Source organism: Bufo bufo, chromosome 7, assembly GCF_905171765.1.
Source record: "Bufo bufo chromosome 7, aBufBuf1.1, whole genome shotgun sequence".
In the NCBI taxonomy this organism is placed as follows: Eukaryota; Metazoa; Chordata; class Amphibia; order Anura; family Bufonidae; genus Bufo; species Bufo bufo.
This window is the reverse complement of record NC_053395.1, coordinates 15261646-15279130: the sequence shown is the minus strand read 5'-3', so window position 1 is coordinate 15279130 and position 17485 is coordinate 15261646. Positions and strand designations below refer to the sequence as shown.

General features: G+C 48.8%; 1 protein-coding gene across 2 annotated transcripts; it reads left to right on the top strand.

Annotated features, from left to right (window-relative positions):
- Positions 1-423: 423 nt before the first annotated feature.
- Positions 424-17220, top strand: CDIP1 (cell death inducing p53 target 1). 2 transcript variants are annotated; one of them, XM_040441238.1, is made up of 5 exons: positions 424-505; positions 3659-3759; positions 4732-4839; positions 4969-5260; positions 15479-17220. In XM_040441238.1, the coding sequence occupies exons 2-5, from the start codon at positions 3675-3677 to the stop codon at positions 15588-15590; spliced, it is 597 nt and encodes a 198-aa protein (XP_040297172.1). In that variant the 5' UTR covers positions 424-505; positions 3659-3674; the 3' UTR covers positions 15591-17220. The 2 variants fall into 2 exon arrangements, with proteins under 2 accessions (XP_040297172.1, XP_040297173.1); XM_040441239.1 differs by lacking the exon at positions 424-505 and adding an exon at positions 509-561.
- The last annotated feature ends 265 nt before the right edge of the window (positions 17221-17485 follow it).

Genomic DNA, 17485 nt, shown 5'->3' with positions numbered 1-17485 from the left:
TTGAGGCAAGTTAGAAAAAAATGAAAGCGGCCATCTGATTGGTTGCTACGGGCAACATGCACTTTATACCCAGGCCATTTTTACAACGTTTTGTGAAAACCGAGTAAAATTTGCTAAGCAAGTCTCGCAAACAATCAATTGATTTTTACTAATTATATTGGGTCTCGTTAAAGTAAAAACAGTGGGAATTGCCCTTAGCAACCAACTGGATGGCAGCTCACGTTTTTCTATGGCAACTTAGAAAATGAAAGTTGCTCTCTGATTGGTTGCTGCAGGACTCCCTCGAAATCTGTGTCATAATAAATATTTGTTTAATGTAAAATTGTAACATGGACAATAAAGTTATTCATAAAAAAAACCTGTTAGGGAGTTATCAGAAAGCGGAAGTGCTCCTGCTGGCCGCCGGGAGTTGTAGTTCGTTGAGGGAGGGGCGGGACTACAGCTCCCAAAGTGCAGTTCGGGGAGTAAACAGGAGCAGTTAGAGTCAGCAGCCGGGAGAGTGGAGGTGAGTGCGTGGGATGCGGGGGCGTCTCCGGGCGGCTGGGGTTGTCGCCCACCTAGGTGCCCGGCCGCAGTCCTCCATGCGTGGCTGCTGCGGGTCCGGGCTGTCACCATTATATATGCATTCTGCCATCGCAGTATCTGTTATGTGTTCTCTTCGTAGATCTTCTAACCTGTAAACTAGGGGGACTACAACTCCCAGCATGCTGTCACCTATTACATTGTATTATTATATGGTGGGGAGTCTTCAGGGTGTGGAACAAATCAGGTTTCCTTGGAAACCATCAGCAAGCAGGGTGTCTGCTGATCATGGATCTTATAATGGCTTGTGTGCATGTCCTGGACTGATCACTACATGAATCTGGCCCCCATCGAACAACAGCATGATGGGGGCCACAGGGCTGTGCCAGGTACTGATCCCATTCGCAGGCCCCCCTGTATTCTGCTCGGCAGGGGCCCCGGAGGGGTTAATATCCCCGCACTGTCGATGTCAGTCCAGCTACAACAGATCCTTCATTAACTGCTTGCTGATAGTTTCCACAAAGTTATGAAATTACTGAACACAGAAGCAGCGGCTCCTGACTGTTAGCAAGCTGGTTGTCACACAGAGGTCTGCTGACAGTTTCCAGTGGCCTCTGTGTGACAACCAGCTTGCTGACAGTTTCCAATGGCCTCTGTGTGACAACCAGCTTGCTGACAGTTTCCAATGGCCTCTGTGTGACAACCAGCTTGCTGACAGCTTCCAGTGGCCTCTGTGTGACAACCAGCTTGCTGACAGCTTCCAGTGGCCTCTGTGTGACAACCAGCTTGCTGACAGCTTCCAGTGGCCTCTGTGTGACAACCAGCTTGCTGACAGCTTCCAGTGGCCTCTGTGTGACAACCAGCTTGCTGACAGCTTCCAGTGGCCTCTGTGTGACAACCAGCTTGCTGACCGCTTCCAGTGGCCTCTGTGTGACAACCAGCTTGCTGACCGCTTCCAGTGGCCTCTGTGTGACAACCAGCTTGCTGACAGTTTCCAATGGCCTCTGTGTGACAACCAGCTTGCTGACAGCTTCCAGTGGCCTCTGTGTGACAACCAGCTTGCTGACCGCTTCCAGTGGCCTCTGTGTGACAACCAGCTTGCTGACAGTTTCCAGTGGCCTCTGTGTGACAACCAGCTTGCTGACCGCTTCCAGTGGCCTCTGTGTGACAACCAGCTTGCTGACCGCTTCCAGTGGCCTCTGTGTGACAACACGCTTGCTGACCGCTTCCAGTGGCCTCTGTGTGACAACCAGCTTGCTGACCGCTTCCAGTGGCCTCTGTGTGACAACCAGCTTGCTGACAGCTTCCAGTGGCCTCTGTGTGACAACCAGCTTGCTGACCGCTTCCAGTGGCCTCTGTGTGACAACACGCTTGCTGACCGCTTCCAGTGGCCTCTGTGTGACAACCAGCTTGCTGACCGCTTCCAGTGGCCTCTGTGTGACAACCAGCTTGCTGACCGCTTCCAGTGGCCTCTGTGTGACAACCAGCTTGCTGACCGCTTCCAGTGGCCTCTGTGTGACAACCAGCTTGCTGACCGCTTCCAGTGGCCTCTGTGTGACAACACGCTTGCTGACCGCTTCCAGTGGCCTCTGTGTGACAACCAGCTTGCTGACCGCTTCCAGTGGTCTCTGTGTGACAACCAGCTTGCTGACCGCTTCCAGTGGCCTCTGTGTGACAACCAGCTTGCTGACCGCTTCCAGTGGCCTCTGTGTGACAACCAGCTTGCTGACCGCTTCCAGTGGCCTCTGTGTGACAACCAGCTTGCTGACCGCTTCCAGTGGTCTCTGTGTGACAACCAGCTTGCTGACCGCTTCCAGTGGCCTCTGTGTGACAACCAGCTTGCTGACAGTTTCCAGTGACCTCTGTGTGACAACCAGCTTGCTGACAGTTTCCAGTGGTAACCAGCTGCATGGTGAGTGCAGCCGTGCAGTGTTGACACTGTCTAGATGTTGTCAGGCTGCGGACAGGCCGGCGGTTGTCAGATTCCGGCTCTGGCGGAGCTGGTTCCAGTTATGGCCTGAATTCTGCCAGTCTGATCCGGAGAGGATGTCACCACAACAAACCCTCAGCTCTGCCACAGCATGGCCTTTGTTTCTGTGTCACCCAGCTTTCCCAGACCCCTGGCTGTGTTTGCAGAGTGTCCTCCTGCGGTGACGCCCCCTTTGGAAGTTGTCATGGTGATTATTCCTGGTCACCCAACTTTCCCGGTAACAGAAGATATGGAGGATGACTCCAGTCATTGGGTTAGTGACCCCCGGGGCTCGGCCTGTCCTACTTTCCTTGACCCGTGGTCCTAAATCTGGAGTTTTGTGCTCCATTTATAGTCCTGGCTGCAGTGCATTGTGGGAGATGTAGTCGTTGCCCGTGGCAACAGTCGGATCCCTATTTAACCATTTGTTTGCTGCAGGCGTTTTGTATATTCTTGCACAGCGCCTCTTCTGCCCGTGGGCAGTGTGTAGTATTACAGCTCAGCTCACCCCGCAGTACCAGACACGACCCACGGACAGGAGTGGCGCTGTGGCAGTACAGTGAATGTGTGCAGCGTTATGGGGGGGGGGGGTTCTTCCCATCTTGGGTTATGGTTGGCTGCACTGTTAAATGTGCCGGTATGGGGGGGGAGGGGGGGTCCACCCCTCCGCCCCATAATAGAGTGGATTTCTGTAAACTGATTATGTAGCCTTTTGTGCTTTAATTATTTTTTTTAATCATTTTTCCACATCTCTGCTTGCTGTCAGTGAATTGGAACATTCCTGTTGCGGAAAACCTAATGCTTACTCTCGGCCCAGGGTTTGTTACAATTGTATCCCGTCCCCGAGGCTTTCACCTGCACCGATACACTGTAACGATCCCTCAGCTGTGAGACGTATCGTGTGCTCAGGCTATGGATTTAAACTACAATAGTGCACGTTCAATGACAGCAAGCAGAGATCTTGAGATTAAAATACAATTTGTATCAGAAAGTTGCACTTTTCTTTAGACATTACTCGCAGTCCCTTTATCGTCCAGTGGGATACGGTGCGTACCATTGTGTAGAAAGGGGGGGGGGGGTAGCGGGTTGTATGTGATGGGCTGCGCCATTATAGCGATTTCGCGTCGCCAGCTTCCTTGTGCTCATTTCTCTTTCTCTCTTTACCAGATACAACTTTTTAGCGATGGCGAGTGACCCTCCCCCTCCTTACCCCGGGGGCCCCACGGCCCCGCTGCTGGAGGACAAGCATGGATCACCCAGTAATGAAGGTACGCAGTGGTAGTCGCCGGCGTATTTAGAGGGCACTTCCATAGTGTTACTTTATCAAAGAAAAAACGTACCCATCAGTTTCGGCTCTGCCCCCCCCCCCCCCCCCCCCCCTAGTTGTTCCCAATGGTCACATGACCAGAACAGCAGTGCGCCAAGATGACCCATCTGCCGATCATGTGATCTCCACTTTTGTTTGCCCCGCCCCTTCTGGAGACACATCGCTTGTCCGCTTATTTAGCGCCATCCTATCTAAGGAGGGGTTGCACGGGACAGACCGGAGGCGGATGGGACACCATCACCGCGCTCTTCCGTTCACATCGGGTGAAGGTCAAACAATTTGATTTTAGATGATTTTTATTTTTTATTTAATTAAACTAAAAACACAATTGAGTTGTTGAACTACAAGTCCCAGAGGAGCGCTGCTCCGGAGGATGAGTGGAGGCGGTCACTGTCCCGGGGGCGCACTGATGCCCGTACTATGCACAGAAGATCGAATTCACAAAAGCAGAGGAGTCTGTGGAGCCGCAGGCTGTTCCGGACCGCCTCACTGCGCGGCGCTAAGACAACATTGTCCGGCGAGACCGCCGGTCAGCGACGCCCAGGTACCGACGTCCTACAGGTGGTGGGGAGTCCCAGCAGGGGGCGCAAGCTGATGGATCTTATAATGGAGTGGCAGCCCCCCTGTGTATCATCAGTTCCCCTCCATTTTCAAGATCTCTGCTATCAGAGGGTGAAAACCTGCCCCAGCCTCATACATCTCACAGCTGTGCCTGCCCTGACACATTGTAACAAACTGTCAGCACCGGAGAGAGATCTGCGCTGCTGCTGCTGAGGTCTGAACTGGTCATGACTGTAACAAACCCTCAGCTGTGAGAAGTATTAGGTCAGGATAGCATTTCATCCATTCACTGTCAGCAATCAGAGGAGGCGGCAAGCCTCTGTAACAGTTTCCATTGCTTCTTGTTTTGTAGATAACAGACAGCCCCCGGGGGTGTACCCTCCCAGCATGCCGTTTGGACCCCCAGATGCCGGACCTCCGCCGTATGATGCAAATCCGGGCTACATCCCCCCAAATCCAGGTGAGGAGCGGGTACACACCCTTCCAAAATGCAGATCCTGGGGTTCACACGATGCCACGTCCCTCTATAATACTGGTCAGAAGCGGGTGCTGGCATTACCCGGGGTATTAACTCTTTCTCCTCCTGCAGGTTACTACCCCCCACCTGGTCCTTATGCACCCATGGGCTACTACCCGCCTGCCGCCCACCCGTATCCTCAGCAGTTTCCGTCTCCCGGTGGACATGGCACTGCAGTCATTGTGCCGCCCGGTGCCAGTACAGCCTCCGCCACCACTACAGTCACCGTCCTGCAGGGAGAAATCTTCCAGGGGTCCCCGGTGCAGACGGTGTGCCCCCACTGCCAGCAGCCCATCATCACCAACATCACCCACGAGATCGGCCTGATGAACTTCCTGCTGTGCTGCTTCTGCTGCTTTGTAGGGTGAGTGCGGAGCAGAGCCCGGGAAAGCTGGGTGGTACATACATACGGTACATACTGCAGGAGCCCGGGAAAACTGGGTGGTACATATGTACTGCAGGAACCTGGGAAAGCTGGGTGGTACATACATACTTACTGCAGGAGCCCGGGAAAGCTGGGTGCTATATATACATACTTACTGCAGGAGCCTGGGAAAGCTGGGTGCTATATATACAGTCAGGTCCATAAATATTGGGACATGGACACAATTCTAACATTTTTGGCTCTATACATCACCACAATGGATTTGAAATTAAACGGACAAGATGAGCTTTACCTGCAGACCGTCAGCTGTAATTTGAAAGAATTTACATCCAAATCAGGAGAACGGTGCAGGAATTACAGCAGTTTGCATATGTGCCTCCCACTTGTTAAGGGACCAAAAGTAATGGGACAATTGGCTTCTCAGCTGTTCCATGGCCGGTGTGTGTTATTCCCTCATTATCCCAATTACAATGAGCAGATAAAAGGTCCAGAGGTCATTTCTAGTCGGCTATTTGCATTTGGAATCTGTTGCTGTCAACTCTCAAGATGAGATCCAAAGAGCTGTCACTATCAGTGAAGCCATCATTAGGCTGAAAAAACACAACAAACCCATCAGAGAGATAGCAAAAACATTAGGCCTGGCCAAAACAACTGTTTGGAACATTCTTAAAAAGAAGGAACGCACCGGTGAGCTCAGCAACACCAAAAGACCCGGAAGACCACGGAAAACAACTGTGGTGGATGAGCGAAGAATTCTTTCCCTGGTGAAGAAAATACCCTTCACAACAGTTGGCCGGATCAAGAACATTCTCCAGGAGGTAGGTGTATGTGTGTCAAAGTCAACAATCAAGAGAAGACTTCACCAGAGTGAATACAGAGGGTTCACCACAAGATGTAAACCATTGGTGAGCCTCAAAAACAGGAAGGCCAGATTAGAGTTTGCCAAACGACATCTAAGAAAGCCTTCACATGGGGCGAGGCTTGCCAGGCATGTGAGCAGACTTGTTCTCCGTGAGCTCCTGCACTGCCTCGGCTAATTATCTGTTAAATTCAGCCTGGACATAACGACATCTCGGCCTGATCACTACCTGACGGTCAGGAGATCATCCCCCCACCTGCAGACACCGTCATGGCCAAAAGGAGAGACGGAAAAGGAGCCGGCAAGATCATCCAAGATGGCGCCGGGGCCTCCACACTGAAGCACCGGGACTGCGGAAACGAGCTGCAGCAGGAGGCAGCCGCGCGGCTGAGTCAGTTTGCTAACAATCCGGAGCTTCCCAGAACGCGGCGTGCCTCCGATAACAGTGAGTCATCCCTGGCTGGTGTAGGAAGGGACTCAGATGGGGGAGGTGATGGGCCTGAAGCGGCACCCTAATAGATTTGCCGCCATTCAAGAACGTGAAGCGGCCAGAGGCCCTAGATTCTGACTCTGAGGAACCGACTATCAAAGATGTTCTTCAGGCTATCTCCAAATGGGGCAAGACAGTAAATGTCCTAACGATGCAGGTGGGAGCCATTAAAGAAGACCTTTCTATTGTCAGGCATGATTTAAGGAAGCTTGCAGACCGTACTACCTCTCTGGAGGATCGTGTGGGGGGCATAGAGGACGCAGTACACCCTCTCAGGAGAGACTCTACAGATCGCTCACGCAGGCTTGACGCAATTTCTGCCAAACAGGACGATCTCGGCATTCGACTGAGAAGAAACAATGTGAGACTAGTTGGAGTGCCTGAGAAAGTGGAAGGCTCTAATCCGACTGAGTTTTTTGAAAACTGGCTCAAAGAACAGTTTGGAGAAGGCACTCTGACCCCTTTATTCGCCATTGAACGAGCGCATAGGATCCCTACCAGGCCTTTGCCACCAGGAGCGCCACCGAGGCCGGTACTCCTGAAAGTACTCCATTACAGGGATTGAGATATTATTTTGCGCAAGGCAAGAGATCTGCCCGATCTTTCTATTGATGGCCATAGGATATCCTTTTTCCCTGATTACTCCATGGAAGTCCAGAAGAGACGAGCTAACGGCAAACTCTTCAATGTCTTATGTCTTATATATGGGATATACATACCACCGCCGTATTCTCCGCTCGTAGTTAGAAAGCTGAATACCCAGATACCCCTGCACTAATAATGGGAGATTTCAATAACATAATATGTCCAGGATTGGTTAGGATGTCCGCTTCCACGTCGCAATCGGAGGGGCTGCTTACACTGCTTGGGAGACCTCTGTCAGAAGCGTCCTTAATGGATTTTTGGAGGCTGCGTAATCCCCAAGTGCGCCAATATTCTTGCTGCTCCAGCACATATCAAACATTGTCTAGAATAGACCTGGCCCTGGGGAATGAGGCGATGGGTTGTCGTATCTGCGATATCGGATATCCAACCAGACAACTCTCGGATCATTCTCCTGTAGTGGTATCCGCTAGGTTTCTGCCCTCGGTGGCTGGTCGGGGGTCATTATGGAAATTCAATCTTTTCTGGCTCTTGGTCTTACCCACAATCCCGAATATTGGAGATATGCTAAAGGAGTTTTTTGTGTTTAATCTTCCAGGCGCCTCTCCACTAATAGCATGGGACGCCATGAAAGCCTTTTTGCGTGGCGTTCTTATTGCTGAGGTTAATAAAAAACTAAATGAATCCCGTGCAACGGTTAGGACGTTAGAGCGCCGAGCAGAAGAGGCAGAAGTGCAATATGTTACTCAGCCCACTGAATTACATAGAGGTCAATGGCAGGAAGCACAGCGTAACTTAAATGATAAATTACTTCTTAGAGCGAAGAACAAGCGTTTTTTTCAAAAAACAATCCTATTATGAGGAGGGTGAGAAGACGGGTAGATTGTTGGCGTTGCTCTCTAAAGCACAACCACCCTCAGCATGTGTCGCTGCTCTACGCGACGCCGAAGGGATTGTATGTACGACTCCAGATAAAATTTTAGATGTTAGGCACGTATTTTACTCGTCCCTTTAGGAGTCCAAAATAACAGCGGGAGATTTGGAGATTGCAGGCTTCCCAAACGGAGTTATGAGCAGGAGACGACTTTAGATGGTCCCATAACGATAACGGAATTAGAGACGGCTCTGGGTGACATGGCTAATAATAAGGCCCCTGGGAGTGATGGATTGCCGGTGGAAGTATAGAAGACACTTGCCCAGATCTTACTCCCCCAGTTATTAAAAGTGTTCAAGGCGGCGCAACTACAGCGTGGACTGCCACGAAGTATGAATGAGGCGATCATAGTCGTTGTTGCCCAAACAGGATAAAGATCCTTTGACGGCAGACTCCTATCGCCCCATTTCCCTACTTCCAGTAGATGTGAAGCTACTAGACTCAATGCTGTGATAACGACGCTTGGGCACACAGATCAGGCAGGATTCATGCGGTCAACATTAGGCGGCTCTTCCTGAATATACAGGTCGGTCGGTCTCACGCGTTGAATGCGGCGGTCTCATCTCTTGATCGATAGCGTGGAGTGGCGGCACCTGTGGGCTGTGCTCTCCCCCCCCCCCCCAGCCAAAGTTAGGGGGACTGGAGCTATCTCACGGTCTTTTCATAGGGTGCCCCCCATCTGCCCTGCTCTTTGCAGTAGCAATTGAGCCTCTGGCGACGGCACTCGGAGAAGCACAGGCAGTCAAGGGCTTATCGAAAAAGTGTCTCTTTACGCCGATGACATGCTGTTATTTCTGGATGAATGGAGCTCCTCTCTTCCGGCGGCCATGAATATTATAAATGGGTTTAGTAACCTGTCGGGATTGTCCATAAACTGGTCCAAGTCTGTATGGATGTTGCTCTCTGGTGACAGTGGGAATAGTCATCTCTCGACAGAGGGTTTACAGTTAGTCACGTCTTTTAAATACTCAGGGGTTCATGTCGCAACTAATGACGGGGACTATGAAAAACTGAATTTAACCCCACTGCTGCAGAGGTTTCGATAGAAGGTACAGAGTTGGACAAAACTGCCGCTTTCAGTAATTGGAAGGGTTAATCTGCTAAAACTGATCTTAATGCCGCAGCTCCTATACCTTCTGCACAATGCACCTCGATGGATTCCTGCTCTGTTTTTTGTCCCAGTTAATGCCATATTTAGAGATCTAATCTGGAAGAAAGAAGTTCCACGTATAAAGTTGGCTACGCTTTGCCGACCAAAAACTGATGGTGGACTTGGGGTTATTATCTGGTTGCCCAACTGAGGGGTTGGGGGACGGAAGACGACCTTGATAAGGCAGGACGGATCACGTGAATCCTGGTAGGGGGTAAAAACTTGATAACGGCACTAGAGGACGGATCACTGGATACAAAAGGGGACGAACTCCCGATACTTCGAACAATTCATAAGGTATGGTGGCAGGGCTACACTAAATTTACCCTGATTTGGCCCAATCTCATGTATGCAGAATCGCATAAAGTATCTAATATTCAGACCTGGGGACACATACACCAACTCTATGATGGAGATCCTCTGACAGAGTATGCTCACTTACAACGAGAGTTCCAACCCCCACATTCCCAATTACTACTTGTACTTGCAGCTTCGACCTGTTATCAATTCCCAAGGAAGGGTGAATGAGATTAAGTTGGCCTCCAGACATCTGATCCTAGATCTGGCAAGTTTAAAAGGTTCCACTAGCGGTGTCATATCGCTACACTATAACAGTCTTATGGAGTCACAAATTAGAAAGCTGCCTCTCCGATTGTATGACAAGTGGCGGACAGATATAAATGACTTTTTGTTAGACTGTTCGTCTTCTTTATTTGTTGAAAAAGTGTTCAATAAAAATAATCTGATTTAAAAAAAAAAAAAAAAAGCCTTCACGGTTCTGGAACAAACATCCTATGGACAGATGAGACCAAGATCAACTTGTACCAGAGTGATGGGAAGAGAAGAGTATGGAGAAGGAAAGGACTGCTCATGATCCTAAGCATACCACCTCATCAGTGAAGCATGGTGGTGGTAGTGTCATGGCGTGGGCATGTATGGCTGCCAATGGAACTGCTTCTCTTGTATTTATTGATGATGTGACTGCTGACAAAAGCAGCAGGATAAATTCTGAGTGTTTCGGGCAATATTATCTGCTCATATTCAGCCCAAATGCTTCAGAACTCATTGGACGGCGCTTCACAGGGCAGATGGACAATGACCCAAAGCATACTGCAGAGCAACCAAAGAGTTTTATAAGGGATAGAAGTGGAATGTTCTGCAATGGGCCGAGTCAATCACCGGACCTGAATCCGATTGAGCATGCATTTCACTTGCTGAAGACAAAACTGAAGGGAAATGCCCCAAGAACAAGCAGGAACTGAAGACAGTTGCAGTAGAGGCCTGGCAGAGCATCACCAGGGATGAGACCCAGCGTCTGGTGAGGTCAATGCGTTCCAGACTTCAGGCTGTAATTGACTGCAAAGGATTTGCAACCAAGTATTAAAAAGTGGAAGTTTGATTTATGATTATTATTATGTCCCATTACTTTTGGTCCCTTAACAAGTGGGAGGCACATATGCAAACTGTTTGTAATTCCTGCACCGTTCACCTGATTTGGATTGTAAATGCCCTCAGATTACAGCTGACAGTCTGCAGGTAAAGCTCATCTTGTTCAGTTTCATTTCATATCTATTGTGGTGGTGAAATAGAGACAAAAATGTCAGAATTGTGTCCATGTCCCAATATTTATGGACCTGGCTGTAGATACTTACTGCAGGAGCCCTGGAAAGCAGGGTGGTCAATACATCTTACTGCAGGAGCCTGGGAAACCTGGGTGCTATATATACATGTATAGTGCAGGAGCCTGGAAGCTGGGTGATACATACAGTCCTGATCAAAAGTTTAAGACCACTTGAAAAATTGCAAACAATCCTATTTAGCATGGCTGGATCTTAACAAGGTTCAAGTGGAGCTTCAACAAGAAGAAATGGGAGGGAGACAAAACATTTTTTTGAGCATTCAATATAATGAAAACAACGAATAAACTGAAAAGGCTGTTTTTCAGCTGATCAAAAGTTAGGACCACACCTCCAAAAAAACCTAAACCCCCCCCAAAAACAGAAATCCAACTTCCAAACATGAGCTCAGTAATGAGTAGCTCCGCCGTTATTGTTTCGGCAGCTTGATGCAAGCGTTTCCATGAGGTGAGTGGGAACATTTCTCCAAGTGGTGAAGACGGCCGCTCGAAGGCCATCTACTGTCTGGAACTGTTGTCCATTTTTGTAAACTTCCCTTGCCATCCATCCCCAAAGGTTCTCAATTGGATTTAGATCAGGGGAACACGCAGGATGGGACAAAAGAGTGATGTTATTCTCCTGGAAGAAGTCCCTTGTCCTGCGGGCATTGTGTACTGTAGCGTTGTCCTGTTACCACACAGACGAGGGCCCTCAGTCATGAGGAAGGCCTCTCTGCAAACATCTGGACATAGCCAGCGGCCGTTTGACGCCCCTGCACTTCCTGAAGCTCCATTGTTCCACTGAAGGAAAAAGCCCCCCCCGACCATTATGGCGCCCCCTCCACTGTGGCGCGTAGGAAACATCTCAGGTGGGATCTGCTTGTCGTGCCCGAGTAAGTTGGAAACCTTCAGGACCATCAAGGTTACATTTTTTTCTCATCAGAGAATAAAACTTTCTTCCACCTTTGAATGTCCCATGTTTGGTGCTCTCTTGCAAAGTACAAACGAGCAGTTCTGTGGCGTTCAAGGAGACGAGGTCTTTGAAGACGTTCTTTGTTTTTGAAGCCCTTCAGTCTCAGATGCCGTCTGATGGTTATGGGGCTGCAGTCAGCACCAGTAACGGCCTAAATTTGGGTCGAGGATCGTCCAGTGTCTTGACGGACGGCCAATTGGATCCTCCGGCTCAGCGCTGATGACATTTTTTTGGCTCTTCCACTTGACTTTTTTGTTCCATAACCCTCAGGATCATTTAAGAAATTCCCAATGACTGTCTTCCTGCGTCCCACCTCAGCAGCGATGGCGCGCTGTGAGAGACCCTGCTTATGCAGTTCAACAACCCGACCACGTTCAAAAAGGGAGAGTTTTTTTGCCATTGCCATCACAACGTGCGACTACCTGACAGAAAATGACAATGAATCCACAATCTTTGCACAGATTTGGCCTTTTAAAGGCATGTGGTCCTAAAATTTGGATCAGCTGAAAAAACAGCCGGTTTCAGATTATTCGTTATTTTCATTAATTGAATGCTCAAAAATGTTTTGTCTCCCTCGCATTTTCTTCTTGTTGCATGTTGAAGCTCCACTTGGAACCTTGTTAAGATCCAACCATGATACATTAGATTTTTTGCAATTTTTCAAGTGGTCTTAAACTTTTGATCAGGACTGTATATACATAGTGCAGGAGCTGGGAAAGCTGGGTCATATATATACATACTTACTGCAGGAGTCGGGAAAGCTGGGTCATATATACATACTGCAGGAGTCCGGGGAAAGCTGGGTCATATATACATACTGCAGGAGTCGGGGAAAGCTGGTGCTATATACATAGTTACTGCAGGAGTCCGAGAAAGCTGGGTCATATATACATACTGCAGGAGTCCGGGAAAGCTGGGTCATATATACATACTGCAGGAGTCCGGGAAAGCTGGGTGCTATATACATAGTTACTGCAGGAGTCCGGGAAAGCTGGGTCATATATACATACTGCAGGAGTCCGGGAAAGCTGGGTTATATATACAGTGGGGGAAATAATTATTTGACCCCTCACAGATTTTGTAAGTTTGTCCAATGACAAAGAAATGAAAAGTCTCAGAACAGTATCATTTCAATGGTAGGTTTATTGTAACAGTGGCAGATAGCACATCAAAAGGAAAATCGAAAAAATAACTTTAAATAAAAGATAGCAACTGATTTGCATTTCATTGAGTGAAATAAGTATTTGAACCCCTACCAACCATTAAGAGTTCTGGCTCCCACAGAGTGGTTAGACACTTCTACTCAATTAGTCACCCTCATTAAGGACACCTGTCTTAACTAGTCACCTGTATAAAAGACACCTGTCCACAGAATCAATCAATCAAGCAGACTCCAAACTCTCAACATGGAAAGACCAAAGAGCTGTCCAAGGATGTCAGAGACAAAATTGTAGACCTGCACAAGGCTGGAATGGGCTACAAATACCATTAGCAAGAAGCTGGGAGAGAAGTGACAACTGTTGGTGCGATTGTTCGAAAATGGAAGGAGCACAAAATGACCATCAATCGACCTCGCTCTGGGGCTCCACGCAAGATCTCACCTCGTGGGGTGTCAATGGTTCTGAGAAAGGTGAAAAAGCATCCTAGAACTACACGGGAGGTGTTAGTTAATGACCTCAAATTAGCAGGGACCCACAGTCACCAAGAAAACCATAGGAAAACACATTACACCGCAATGGATTAAAATCCTGCAGGGCTCGCAAGGTCCCCCTGCTCAGGAAGGCACATGTAGCAGGCCCGTCTGAAGTTTGCCAATGAACACCTGAATGATTCAGAGAGAGACCTGGGAGAAGGTGCTGTGGTCTGATGAGACCAAAATAGAGCTCTTTGGCATTAACTCAACTCGCTTTGTTGAGGAAGAAAATGCTGCCTATGACCCCCAAAACACACCGTCCCCACCGTTCAAGCATGGGGGTGGAAACATTTTGCTTTGGGGGTGTTTTTCTGCTAAGGGCACAGGACAACACTTATTCGCATAAACGGGAAAATGGACGGAGCATGTATCGTGAAATCCTGAGCGACAACCTCCTTCCTCTGCCAGGAAACTGAAAAATGGGTCGTGGATGGGTGTTCCAGCACGGACAATGACCCAAAACATACAGCAAAGGCAACAAAGGAGTGGCTCAAGAAGAAGCACATTAAGGTCATGGAGTGGCATAGTCAGTCTCCGGACCTTAATCAATCGAAAACCTATGGAGGCAGCTCAGCTCAGAGTTGCACAGAGACAGCCTCGAAACCTTAGGGATTTAGAGATGATCTGCAAAGAGGAGTGGACCAACATTCCTCCTAAAAAGTGCGCAAACTTGGTCATCAATTACAAGAAAACGTTTGACCTCTGTGCTTGCAAACAAGGGTTTTACCACCAAGTATTAAGTCTTTTTTTGTTAGAGGGTTCAAATAACTTATTTCACTCAATGAAATGCAAATCAGTTGCTATCTTTTATTTAAAGTTATTTTTTCGATTTATCCTTTTGATGTGCTATCTGCCACTGTTACAATAAACCCTACCATTGAAATGATACTGTTCTGAGACTTTTCATTTCTTTGTCATTGGACAAACTTACAAAAATCAGTGAGGGGTCAAATAATTATTTCCCCCTCTGTACATACAGCAGGAGTCCGGGAAAGCTGGGTGCTATATACATAGTTACTGCAGGAGTCCGGAGAAAGCTGGGTGCTATATACATAGTTTACTGCAGGAGTCGGAAAGCTGGGTGCTATATACATAGTTACCTGCAGGAGTCGAGAAAGCTGGGTGCTATATACATAGTTACTGCAGGAGTCCGAGAAAGCTGGGTCATATATACATACTGCAGGAGTCCGGGAAAGCTGGGTCATATATACATACTGCAGGAGTCCGGGAAAGCTGGGTCATATATACATACTGCAGGAGTCCGGGAAAGCTGGGTTATATATACATACTGCAGGAGTCCGGGAAAGCTGGGTGCTATATACATAGTTACTGCAGGAGTCCGGGAAAGCTGGGTGCTATATACATAGTTACTGCAGGAGTCCGGGAAAGCTGGGTGCTATATACATAGTTACTGCAGGAGTCCGGGAAAGCTGGGTGCTATATACATAGTTACTGCAGGAGTCTGAGAAAGCTGGGTCATATATACATACTGCAGGAGTCCGGGAAAGCTGGGTCATATATACATACTGCAGGAGTCCGGGAAAGCTGGGTGCTATATACATAGTTACTGCAGGAGCCTGGGAAAGCTGGGTCATATATACGTACTGCAGGAGCCTGGGAAAGCTGGGTCATATAACTACAAACTTACTGCAGGATGTCCGGGAAAATTGGGTGTTACATACAGACAGTGCGGGGGGTCCCGGAAGGCGGTGGTATATTATACATACAAAAGTGCGGTAGGCTGGAAAAGCTGTGTGTTGACAGCCATGTTTTGTTATCGTGGGGGGGGGGGGGGGGGGTTTAGTCGTGGTGTCTCGGCTATGTGAGTACTTTGGGGTGTGAATATTTTAAGGGGTCTCCCTCCTGTCTTCTGCTTCCAGCTGTGACCTCGGCTGCTGTCTTATCCCCTGTATGATCAACGACCTGAAAGATGTGACCCACACCTGCCCCAACTGCAAGGCGTACATCTACACCTACCGGAGGATGGGCTAGTGAAGACCCCCCCCCGGCCCCTCGTCTCCGTCCGGCTCATCTCATCTCGTCCTCCGTCCGCTCGTCCACTAAGAAACTGTGAATTCTCAGACCGGCCTCAATGAAGGACTAATTCAGACTGGTTCTCAGAGTGTCTCCCCCTGGTGGTCGACATTGAATAGGACATGTAATGTTTATTGGGGGGGAGGTGCAATGTGTCATAATAATTACCGGCGCCGCGAAGTCACGAAGGCTTTGCCGGGTCGATTGTAGTTTTTACTAGGAATCCGTTAACTCTTTATGCCCCATTCTGGCTACCTCAGATATATAAGGCATTCAGTTGGATGGATAGAGGGGGGCGCTATCACTTACGCATCGGCCGTTCCTCATGTTGCTTCGGTCCGGTAATTGTCTTGGCTGCTATAAAGGGCTGCTATCTCATTTAGAGTCGACGTTTTAGGTGTCCGAGGGTCCCAGCAACGCACCGTGCCCGTCGGCGTCTGGAGTAATACACGCCATAGTCTAATTTACGTTACACCGTGGTCTCCATGGTAACAGCCTTCCACCCGTGGACTCTTTCTAGGAGCCCCGCGTTGGGACAGGTGACATTACTCCAGCCCCCCCCCCCCCCCCCCCCCCACTGGCACGTTGCAGGGCTGTATAACCTAGCCTTAGTTGATGGCCTCATTTAAAGGGATTCTCCACTTAAAGGGGCGGTGTCGTCCAAAGCGAATAGAGCAGGTCCAACAATGAACGGATCTCTGCGGCTCTGAAAAAAAAAACTTTTACGTTTCTTTTGGCAAAAATCTGATAAATACTGCAGACCTATGTAATGTGACACCGACTGGCTGCTAGGGAGACGCTGCCTGACAACCCCATACAAGCGTCTGGCTGATGCACAATGTATCCATAGCAACCAGCGTTGTTCCTAGAGAAGAACAGCAGCATCAACCCTGTGCTGATCCCAACGTTAGTAATCAGATTTTTCTAAAAGTGGGTGGAGAAGCCCTTTAAAAGTTGAACGCTTACCCCGGAAGGTTGTCAATATCCTGCAAGTAACTGGAAACACTAATATTTTCTGCTAAGCATCTTGTGAGAACCCTAGATCCCCCCCTCCCCCCCCTCCTTCTGCCGTGCATGGCACGTTCCCTTTGAGACTGTGTACACCTGCTGCCTTGTTACTTGGAATGTTCCATTTCTCTGCCTCCTATTGGGGGGGACACATCCCGCTGTTGAGTAGTGTAGTTTAATCATTGTATATATATATATAATATACCGAGTCTTGTTACATTTCTGAGCAGCCGCGTCCGGTGACTCCGCCCCCAGCGGCGGTTTGTTCTCGGCGTCTTGTGAAGCTGTCTGTGCGAACAGGCGTCATGGAGTGACTTCTAATCTCTCAGGTTTGCCGATCTTTAGCCGCATGTAACGTTTGTGCGTTTTTGCCGAAAGTTGTCGAATTTTATTTATTTTTCTTTGCGTACGAGTTGTAACGGTTGCCGAATACATGGAAGATAATGAGGACGACGCTGACCTGCAGTTAAGCGGGGGGTGTTACGTTGGTATTGGGGGCGCCCCCTTCGCGAAAAGTCCTGTTTGTGAAGGGTTTTGCGCCAGTTCTGTTGCGTAAAAAAAAAAAGTGGCAAATTCTGTTAAAAAAATGTGTCATTTTTTTAAAAAATTTTTGGGTCTTTAAAAGTCACTGGGAAGTGGGTGGGGCATATCAAGGAGGGGGCGTGTCCTCCCACAGATACGCCGGAAATGATGGCGCGAATCCACTCCTGCTGTAAATTGCTTTTCTGTCGCACGGTAATGAAAAGATGCGGCTCATAAACTTACACTTCAGCGCCCCCTTCGCGTTTCCGTTCTTTGGCATTATACAAGATCTCTGCTTGTCATCAGTGAACGGAAACTCTCAG

Excerpts from the sequence above, each read along its gene's own strand:
- CDIP1 (XM_040441238.1), top strand. The coding sequence starts at position 3,675 with ATGGCGAGTGACCCTCCCCCTCCTTACCCCGGGGGCCCCACGGCCCCG. Across the intron at positions 4,840-4,968 it reads CTACATCCCCCCAAATCCAG|GTTACTACCCCCCACCTGGT; the intron begins GTGAGGAGCGGG and ends CTCCTCCTGCAG. Across the intron at positions 5,261-15,478 it reads TGCTTCTGCTGCTTTGTAGG|CTGTGACCTCGGCTGCTGTC; the intron begins GTGAGTGCGGAG and ends TTCTGCTTCCAG.